At 36.1% G+C, this 11,343-nt stretch overlaps 1 protein-coding gene across 4 annotated transcripts in view; it reads left to right on the top strand.

The window, feature by feature from the left end:
- The window catches only part of SNRK (SNF related kinase), a 71,407-nt gene that overhangs the window by 11,228 nt on the left and 48,836 nt on the right, over positions 1–11,343 (top strand). For 2 of the 4 annotated variants that reach the window (XM_017522525.2, XM_017522533.2), the window contains 2 exons: positions 3,329–3,390; positions 6,922–7,616. In XM_017522525.2, the coding sequence (XP_017378014.1) occupies positions 7,028–7,616 (589 nt within the window). In that variant the 5' untranslated portion in view covers positions 3,329–3,390; positions 6,922–7,027. The remainder of the gene's footprint in view (positions 1–3,328; positions 3,391–6,921; positions 7,617–11,343) is intronic. The other 2 variants (XM_017522547.2, XM_037733562.1) reach the window with 1 other exon arrangement.

Genomic DNA, 11,343 nt, shown 5'->3' with positions numbered 1-11,343 from the left:
TTTTAAGCCGTTAGTATGTTGGAGAGGAATATTGGTTGTCTGATTTTGGAGGAAAACTTACACTCTAAACAAAATGTGTATTACTAAACTGTAGAAGTAGTAGAATTTTTGCACACAGCCCTTTTTGTTCAACTCCTGTACTTTCTCATGCCATGGATTGGTTCAGAGTGGTATCCAAGCAGAGCTGCCTTTGTTTAGCATACTCTTTTGTCCCTACCTCTTTCTAAGAGGTGTGAGGAAGAGGCATTTGTTTGATGTACAGATGAGACTGCAATGGTGATGATGTTGATGAAACGCTAAAAGTGAGTTTTAACAGGAATAACAGGGTGAATTCCAAATTGATAGTAGGTTTAGCAGAAGCTGGTTCTACAACTGTTTTCAGCAGCTTGCAAAACGTGTGTAGGGCCACCCACACTTCCTTCCTCTTCTCCAGCCACACCCACATGCTTCAGTTGCTTCTGTTCTCTTTAGTGGGAGAACATCAGTATATTCTTGCGACACTTAATGGTGCTTGTTTCTCAGACACAAGTTTTTATATTATGAGCACTCTTGGCAAGTTGGCCTGTTTCATTTAGGTCCAGCCTAGTACCTGTGCTAAATAAGAAGGTTGCTTTAGAATGGCCTGTTTTAGTGGTTGCTGTTTAAAAACATGTTATCTTAGCTGTATAGTCATTAAAAATACTGATTTAGAAGAATTTAGTGCATGGGAAAATGTTTGCTTTATAAAGTAGAGGAAAAAGTAATGATCAAGCATGGGAAAATGTTTGCTTTATAAAGTAGAGGAAAAAGTAATGATCAAATTTCATGTCCAAAATCTTAGCTTTGTAAAGAACCATAAGTATAAAGGATGTACACTCAGACCTGAAGAGAAATCATCCTAGATAAGATTATAGGTGATTTTTATTTTCTTTTTTTGTGCTTTTTTGTAATTACTAAAGTTTCTAAAGTGAACTTGTATTAACTTTTCCAACTTGCTCTTTGGAGAGAAGTATTGTGAAAATAGTTACTTTTTTTTTTTTTCTTTTTTTTGTTTGAGATGGACCATTGCTCTGTCCCCCAGGTTGAAGTGCAGTGCTATGATTTCGGCTTACAGCAACCTCTATCTCCCAGGTTCTGCCTCAGCCTCCCAAGTAGTTGGGAGTACAAGCACACACCACCACGCCCGGGTAGTTTTTGGATTTTTGGTAGAGAAGGGGTTTTACCATATTGGTCAGGCTGGTCTCAAACTCCTCATCTCAAAATCCATCCGCCTCAGCCTCTGAAAGTGCTGGAATTGCAGGTGTGAGCCACCATGCATGGCCACAAATCTGTTTTTACTCTGACATCCCCCAAGCCCCTAAGTATTATCCCATTTTATTTTTTTTTTTAATTGTGTCTGGGCATATATTATAAATAGAAAATGATTAGGAAGAATGTATACCAAAATGTGAACAGATGCTATCTTAAAAGATCGGATGTTTTTTTCAAAATTCCCCCGCCCCGTTTTTTGCCAATCTTTATATTCTAATTGTATTTTTCTCTTGAACTAAACAGATTTTTTTTTCATAATCGTTTTTGAGATTTTCTATAAGAATATATTTGATGTGAAAAAAGGTAAAGGAGTATTAAATCCTTTTTGTAAGACTAAATTTGATAGGAAATTATCTTAATATTTTAAAAGCAAATACTTAGATTTTATGAGATGTTTTATTGATAAACCCCAGACTTTGATGCCTAACTAGAGACATTATTTCCTACATCTTACAGCACTCATTTTCAATTTAATTTATTTTAGGAAATTGAACAACAGTTCAGTTTCTGAATTGTTCTCTCTTATGAAAGCAAAAGAGAGATAATAGTTTGGTAAATTCATTCTCTTGAAGTAGGGTAAACAACTGAAGGAATTGCTGCTTGGATGACAGAAACATCACTAACAATGATGGTGGTGGTGGCGGCTGGTATTTACAGAATCCTTATTCTGTGCCAGGTACTATTCTAAACTCTTTAGCTATATTAGCTCATTTGATCCTCACTGCATCCTATGAGATTGTATTCTTATTCTAATATTTTCTAATGAAGAAACTGACCATACAGAGAGGTCAAGGTAACTTACTGAGTTTCTTGGCTAGTGATTGGTGAGCGGGGATTCAAATGCAGTCCTTGGTCTTTAGAACCAGTACTTATCACTGTACTACCACGCCGCTTTGCCACAGAGACTAGGGATGAAACGGGCTGTTGGAAAAAGCCCCTGCATGCAAGGATAGTGGAAGGAGCTACCATATCCCTCTTGGAGCTGAAGGACCAGTCAGGTAGGCATCCCAGAGTTCATCTGTCAATAGATAAGGACCTGTGCCCATGGCTTTGTCAGCCCTGTGTGTGCTGCAGAACTGTTGCTCCTTGTTCCCTCATTCCTGGTAGGATACTTGCTTTCAATTCCAGAGGTCAACCACCTTTCCTCCTCCTTTCACCTTTCTTATCTTGTTTCCCCCATTCCCTTGCATTCCTTTTCTTCCAAGTGCATTGTAACTTTACCTGAACACCTCTCACCCTTAGTGTATAGTGTAAATTATGTTGATGTAATGTGAACGTGTAGGCCTTTCTGCTATTCATGTAATAGTTCATTTTCATGGAAAGACCTGCAAGTCTACCTTGGCTAGTATTCCCTCATTCTGCCACAAAGTTGTATGTAAGTAATTTGCTCACATCCTTTTTGTTTGTGGTGATAGTTTCTTTGTTACTATCAAGTGGCAGGCCTCTGATGGTGAAGGTGTTTTGTGTGATCCCTGATGCTGGCATCATAAGTGATTTCTACTTGCCTTCTAGAGGACAGTGTGTTGTAAAGGTTGGCCTCCTTGGCTGCTGTAGTTGAGTGTTTCATGAGTCTGTAGGGGTTCCTAGAGATGGGGTGGCTTTGACGCCAGGCTGAGCATGATTGGAGCTAGAGACTGCTGCTTCTTAGGCAAGTCGAGCCTCATTGTACCTACCATGCAGTTTCATGGGGAGGATTCAGTGAAATGTGAGTTTAGGGCCTGTTACCCAGGAGGCATTTAAAAAATGGCAGTTGTATTGTTGTTCATTATTATTTCTTCTTTCCAATGGAATAATTTTTCTGGCCTGTCTACCTGGAAAAATCTCTGTTCACCCTGAAATCTCTGTTAACCAAAGGTTGCTTAAAGGAGTTGTAATTCCTAGAAGGCAGAAGGATAATAGTGGGAGACTGGGTTACTTAAAACAAATTTACTATTTTTATACATTTGTCTAGATCCAGCTTTAGAGTATATATTTTGATTTTAAGCAAAATTCAAACAAATAGAACTAAACGTAAATCTTTTTCTGTATTTTCTTTTAGGAAAAAGAAGCAACTAAGAAAACACTGTGATAACAAGGATTATTCAGTATGCAGTTTGCAGGGTATGTCTTGGAGACAGTACAAATTCACCTTTGCTTTACATAAGCCACATTTTAACATTCGGCGTTGATGTTCAGAATGACTTTTGGGAACTGAAAGATCCTTAAAGATCAAAAAAACGATTTAGTTACTTTGTACTCTTACTCAAAATGTACTTGATAGTAGGATTAGACAGTAGATTAGTATTTAAAAACATGTTCACTAACAAGGATATTTTTTTGTCTCAACTTTCAGTTAATCGTAATGTCCTGTTCTTAGCTTACAATTTAATTGTGGTTTCATAGACTCTGGAAAAGGGGTGCTTATACAAAACTGAATTATTTGATAGTATGAGTGAATGTTTCACTATAAAGTACTGTCATTGTGAAGAGACCAATCAGATTCTTTTCCATGAGCTTGCTATAGACTAGAAGTTATTTCACTGTGCCCTCTTGTTGGCACAGGTTTGGGAAGAGAAATATCAAGGTTTTTTTTTTTTGTTTTTTTTTTTTTGAAACGGGTCACCAGACTGGAGTGCATTGGCGCAGTCTCGGCTCACTGCAACCTCCGCCTCCTGGGTTCAAGCAATTCTTCCGCCTTAGCCTCCCGAGTAGCTGGAACCACAGGTGCGTGCCACCTCGCCCGGCTAATTTTTTTGTATTTTTAGTAGAGACGGGGTTTCACTGTGTTGGCCAGGATGGTTTTGATTTCTTGACCTTGTGATCCGCCTGCCTCGGCCTCCCAAAGTGCTGGGATCACAGGCGTGAGCTGCTGCGCCCGGCCACATCAAGGTTTAATAGTAGTTATCTCTGGGTGTGTGAGGCTCTGAAAAAGAAACGTTTTCATTTGTTTTTGTAATAAAACAGTTTTATTTTTAAAAATCAGATTCATTTATAAAATCTGATTTATATGTCACTTTCCAGGAATACATCTAACTAAAATGATAGATGAAAAGAACAAAGTTACATAACTTGGGGGCATCCTGAAGGAATGTGTTTTGAAAGCTAAAGCGGCATTTGCAAGCTTATGGAATAGAAACATAGACAGACTTGGGTAGAATTTTAAGCATAATTGTTGCCCTTGTAATTAACTGAAGCTAAATATTTAAAGATAGTTTCCTGTCCCCCTAGAGTTTTTATATTTGAAAATTAAATATACTCAAATTAAAGGTTTTTTTGGGGAACTACTGTCCGAATAAAGCAAGGTTTTTTGATTTGGATTTTCTTGTTAATCCTGTCATTAAAATTATTAGCTCAGATGACAGGGATAATATACATATAGAAGAAATTGGCTTCACCCCTCCCCGACACCTAGGCATTGTATTGGTTTCTTACTTAAAAATCTTAAAAGTTTGAAAATCTTAATAGCAGGATTAATAGTTTAGTTTTGGTTCTGAAATCAATTTGCAGGCACAGTTAGTATAGAGTTTTAAAGCACAGACTTTGGTGTCAGGCAGACCTGGGTTTCAATCCAGCTCTTTTACATACTGGCCATGTAGCCTAGGCCAAGTTACTGTGCCTCAAAATGGGGCTAAAAATTGCTGTCTCTGAGGGAAATTGTGAGGATCGAATAGGATGATGTGAAGCATTTGGTATGTGACTGATGTGTAATACTCATTCAGTAAATGGTAGTATAGTGCTATTTATTATTATAATAATTACTAAAATGCAAAAGACTATCAGTAAACATGTTAACAGTGACTTTTTAAACTTATAATTGAACTTGTATAAATTTTGTGAGGTCATATGTAATTCAGATCATTTCTGAAGTGGTATAAATGTAATAATGACTTTATGCTTCTTTTATAGTTGGTATTTTAACTCTTAAGATTATGTTATCGTAAATGGGGCATTACTGATTAGAGGGGCCAAATGTATATAAAGAGTGTGGGCTTTGAAATTTATGAATTAGGCATGAATCCTAGCTTTTGTAATTAGTGTCATTTTGTACCTGGAACAGTCTATTGCCTTGGCTATAAAAATGAGACCAGTGCTGACTGGCCAGGCATAGTGGCTCAAGCCTGTAATCCTTGCACTTTGGGAGGCCAAGGCAGGAGAATTGCATGAGGCCAGGAGTTCAAGACCAGCCTGAGCAACATAACCGGTCTCTAATAAAAATAAATAACAGTTTTTAAAAATTAAAAAAGCTTACCTATTGTATGTCAAATTTCATTTTTGGGGGCTAGTTTTATCTAAGTGGACTCAGTAATTAATGCTCTTAATATGTAACTGAAAATGTGAAACTGTATATTGAGAGCATTAGAAAAAACTTCACCAAAGGGATAGATATGGATTCACAGGAGACAGAGGTAGCCTTAGGAGGTTACTATATTCCTCGTTGGATTTTGTTACTCAGTTCTATTAAATGATGGTCAGAAAAAGGTGAGGGTTCAGTCTGTGAGATTTAAAGTTGCGTTGTAAACTTGTGTAATTTTATATGTTTGTTTGTTTTTCTGAGTCAGTGTCATTTATATTCATTCATTATAAAAGCTGAAAATTTTAAGTACAGTATGAAATGTGGTTCTTAAAAACCTAATGGTCTAAGACTTTAATCATCTCTAAGAATGCATGCCTGTTTACTCTTGGAATATCATCACGTTGTGGTGGGTTGCGATTGAGAGTTGGAAAACGATCATTAAAAATCAGCATAATTGATAAGTACCAGTAAATTAGCAAACATTTATTAAGTACCTACTACCACATACCTAGAACCTCCTCAAAAAATTTATTAAGTTCAAAAAGTCAATGTTAATATGTTTACTATGTGTTAAGTACCTACTATGTGCCAGATGCTTATCCTAGACAGTAGTGATCCAAGAGCAAACAATTACCTCCTAAACCTTTTGGAAAAAGTTGCATTTCAAAATTTAATAAAAGTTTTGATTACATGCTATTTGTGAGCACTGTACTAGGTGTTGGGGGAAAGTAGAAGAAAAAGTAGAGCCTTAGAATAGAAAATCCCCAAGAACCTTCTACTGCTAGAATGGAGGAGACAGTGTACCCAAATACCTGTAGAATAAGACCACACAAGATGGAGGTATCTCACGGTGCTCTGGAAATGTTGAGGAGAGAAGGTAATCCCAGCTGGGAGAATTGGAGAAAGCTTCACAGAATGGACGTTTTTTGCACTTAAAGGAAATGTTGGTCTTGGGGAAACCGAAAAGTTGTTGGGTTTCTGTCCAAATGTTTGTTCTTTGTGTTTTCCCTTGTCAGCTCTCGCCTTATTTTTTTAAGATACTAATTAAAATTACTTTTGGAAAATGTTTGTTTTTTAAACATGCTTATAAAATTTTCTTTTTTCTGACATCACCAAAAAGTTGCTTCCAATTAATTTTTTTTCAGTTTGTAAAAATTTAATATGTTATTTAAATTCTCAGCCTTTGTAACATAAACTAAATATAGAAATAGGTTGTTATGAATGACCCTGACTCATTTTATATCTCAATTTGTTTTCTTCAAGTTTCTCTTAAAATGAGAAAAAAAAAAAAAAAAGATTTTAAAGTATGTGAAGAAGAGTCACAGAAACTTAATTTTGTTTCTCCTCTTATTTTGTAGATATCCATGACGACATTGAAAATGATTTTTTTGTATTCGCCAGATATTCTTATATGAGAAGATCTATTTCAAACTGTCTAAATATTTTTTCTTCTGTTGGACCAGCATGGCAGGATTTAAGAGAGGGTATGATGGAAAGATTGCTGGATTATATGATCTGGATAAAACCTTGGGTCGAGGTCATTTTGCTGTGGTTAAACTTGCCAGGCATGTCTTTACAGGTGAAAAGGTGGCAGTAAAAGTTATTGACAAGACAAAACTGGACACTCTAGCTACCGGTCATCTTTTCCAGGAAGTGAGATGCATGAAACTAGTGCAGCATCCTAACATTGTCCGCCTTTATGAAGTTATTGACACCCAGACCAAACTATATCTTATTTTAGAACTTGGGGATGGAGGAGATATGTTTGATTATATAATGAAACATGAGGAGGGTCTTAACGAAGACTTGGCCAAGAAGTACTTTGCGCAGATAGTTCATGCTATATCTTATTGCCATAAACTCCATGTGGTTCACAGAGACTTAAAACCAGAGAATGTAGTCTTCTTTGAAAAACAAGGTCTTGTAAAGTTGACAGACTTTGGGTTCAGCAACAAATTTCAACCAGGGAAGAAGCTCACTACAAGCTGTGGATCTCTTGCATATTCTGCTCCAGAAATTCTGCTTGGTGATGAATATGATGCACCTGCAGTAGGTAGGTAACCTCTGTCCAGTATTTGTCCATTTGAATTCTGTCAGCTAGAGTTGGTCAAATCGATTGTTTATCTAAAAATGATTTCTGGAGAATGTCTGTTATATTGATCCTAACTGGTAAATTGGGTTTTATAAATGCCATATATTCCTAAAGCTGGCAATTTGTTTATTTCAACCTTTAGATGGCAAATGTCTAAAGTATATTTGTGAGTACAAAGGAAAATGAGTAAGTTATCATTTAAGGTAATCTCTTTTCTGTTCATTGTAATTTTTTTTAAAGGTGTGAATGCTTTTCCTATCTTAGATTTTTCTTCTTTAGCCATCTCCTTTGACAATCATTAGAGACCCATATTGGAAAGGTACTGTGACTATTACAGAGCAATGTAAATAATTTGGGTATTGGAGTCATTTATTAACTGTGAACTTGAACAAGTGCTTGACTACTCTGCTTCATTTTTTATCCATAATATAGAATTAAATTAGGTACGGGTATAGCACTCCCATATTATCTTGTTTACTTTTCACAGTGACCTGTGTGGTTGTTATTGTCCATCTCATTGTTCAGAATAGAAAACTGACTTGCAGAGGCTTTCTGTCTGGTGGATTCTGGAATTGTGGTACCTCTAACATTTCCACCTACCTTCTTATACACTTGTGCTCTTGTCAAGATTTATCTATTTGTGATGGAAATATTTACTGCCTTTCAGTTTGTGTCAACTTTGTCTCCTTGCGATTGTATTTGTTTTGAAGATATGTAGGAATTTGTTCTTAATTGTTTTGAGGATTTGTTGATCTGAAGTTATGGTCAGCTTTTTAATTTGTTAGTTTAAACTTGGGAAAAATGCACTAATATTACATGCACATGATGTCAGATTCATACATAAGAGTATTCTGTTTGCATTTGTGACAATTTGAAATGCAGGTTAAAGGATTAATGACAAAGGTGCACTTAACATGGAAGAGTGTTGATATTGTATTAAATACTCTATACCCCAAGACACTGATTTTCATGTTAAGACTATTATAGAAAAGAAAGGGTTAATGAGTGGTTTCTGCCTACTGCAGATAACCAGACTTCACTGAAATCTTTCATTGGAATATTTGAGCAGAGATTTTTAATTAGTGGAGCCATTCTAATCAGAAAATGAAGCCAGGAATTTCCAGAAGAGGAAACACAAATGTTTTCTCTTGAACATGAAAAAATCTTCAGCCTCATTAGTACAAATTTAATAAATTAAAAATAAGACACTCTTTCATACTTTTCACATTGGTAAAAACTAAAGTCAGGCAAAACTAAGTGTTGGTAAGACTATAGGATATCAGGAACTCTTGTACTATTTAGAAGACAATTTGACAGTATCTTGTAAAGTTAAAGATGTACACACCTGGTGACCCAGCAGTTCTCTCCTACATATGCACCCTGGGTAGCTCTCACTTAGGTGTACAAGAAATTTTCGAAGAACCCTTTTAACAGCATTGTTGGGTATGTATCAGGGGAATAATTTGTTCAGTATTCTTATTGAATTCTATACATGGTGAAAATTAATGAAACATTTTTGCTAACATGATTGGATCTCACAAGCATACTGTTGAAGGGGAAAAAAGCAATTTGATGAAGAATACATATAACATATAAAATTTTAAGACATACAAAGCAGTGTTATTTATTGTTTAGGAGTATGTGTACATGTGGCACATGTAGTACCTATAGTAAACTCTGAAGAATCCATGAGAGCAAGATAGGTTACTTCTGAGGGGCAAGCATATCTAGGGTTTCAGCTGTATTGGTGATGTTTATTTTCTAAGTTCGGTGATGGGTACACAGGGGTTCATTGCAATGTCCTGTTTTCCCCCTTATATCTTAAATATTACATAATAAAACTTTTAAAAAGCCATTTAAAAAGGAAAAGAAACCACTTGGGAAGATGTTCACCAGTCTGATAAATGATTACTGTGTGTTGGTGAGGTAGGCTTGGGTGGAGTTCATGGGTAACTTTTTTATTTTCATTATTTATAATTATTTCAATTCATATTGTGTGATGTGTGATTGAAATAAATATAGAATTGCTTTTTTTTTAAAAAAAGGACAAGTATCTTTCTGTTAATATATGATTAGTTTATCATGCCAAAATTAGTGATTTTTGTTTAGCAAAATGAGCATACACAGAAATTAAAAATCTGTCATATTAAATTGTAGAGTTACTAAATAAAAAAATTAATAAGTATTTTATAGTATACTGGTCCTCAGCATTGAGATTTAGCTGAAGAATTGTCTGTTTTATTATTCTTTTCAAAAAATCAGATTTTGATTTTACTTATAAACTGTACTTTTTGTTTTCTATATCATTGTTTTTTTCTTTCATCTTTATTCTTTCTAGTATGTTTGAGGTTTCCTGTCTTTTAATACCATCATGTATCAAAAGCTTATTTCTTTAGTGTTTTGATTTCGAACAAAAGGATTTAATGCTATATATGATGCCCTCTCCCATGATATCTGATGACATCCTAGGGGTTTTACTCTGCAGTTGTTATTTATTGCTAAATTTATCTTTGGTTTCTTATTTAACTGAAAAGTTATTTAGAAAGGTGTTCTTTTTTAAAAATTCAAAATGGATAGATTTATTTTTTCTTTACTTGTCTGGTTTTTAACTTCTAATTTTAGTACATTGAAGTTAATAAATATGCCCAATTGGTTTCTGCTTCAGATACTATTTGTAGATTTTCTTTTTGGCTTGATACACGTTAATTCATACCATGGTGACTAATCTTTATGTAATTAAAATAATTGTATATTTAGAGTTTTTATACATAATTAAGGTTAAGCATTATGCAGTTTGTTCCTTTGTACCCTTACATGTTTTTATTCTAACCTGTCATTTTCTGAGAGAATGCTAGTCTCCTATTCTGATCTCTGAATTTTGTATTTTAATCGATTTTTGCTTTATACATGTATTGTCAAGCTATGATTGACAATAAAGATATTAAAAATTTCTAATATATTTTACATGATGAGTTATACCTTTTATCAGTATGAAAGTATACTTAGAAGATGACTGAATAGAAACATCTCCAGAGTGCAGTCCCAGCAAGAACAGCACAGAGGGTGAGTGCTCACCGCATTTCCAAACAATTTTTCACTGCCCATAGACCAGGAGATTCCTGGGCCGAAAAGTGCCATGAGTTTTCAGTGCGGCGGTTTCAGCCAGTGCCACAACAGTGCACAGGAACTCACACAAGTCTGGGTGGCCATTCGACTGGTGCCCGGAATGCCTGGGAGACAGAGCCGCCCATCAACTGAAAGGAAGGGGGCTGAGACAGGGAGCCAGGTGATCTGGCTCGATGGGTACCACCCCCACAAAACAAGCAATCTGAAACACTCTGGATTGAGAGATTCGCAGCAAGTGCAGCTGGACCCAGGATCATCCAGCTCAGTGGGGGGAAGGACGTCCCCTACTACCGAGGCAGTCTGCCACTACCGAGGCAGTTCACACAGCAGCTGGGGAGAGCCTGCGACAGCTCAGCAACACCTCTGCTGGCAGACTGTGACTAGACTATTTCGTGCCGAATAGGGTATCTATGAAAAAAGGCAGCAGCATGACAGGAACTTATAAATAAAGCCAACCTTCCTAGGACACAGCTCCTGGGAAAAGAGGCAGCTACGATTTCTGCTGCAGCAGACTTAAAGGTACCTGCCCAGCAGCTCTGCACAGAACAGTGGAGCTCCCAGT

Source organism: Cebus imitator, unplaced genomic scaffold (genome assembly GCF_001604975.1).
Source record: "Cebus imitator isolate Cc_AM_T3 unplaced genomic scaffold, Cebus_imitator-1.0 Scaffold0, whole genome shotgun sequence".
Taxonomy (NCBI): domain Eukaryota; kingdom Metazoa; phylum Chordata; class Mammalia; order Primates; family Cebidae; genus Cebus; species Cebus imitator.
This window is presented reverse-complemented; position numbering and strand designations above follow the sequence as displayed.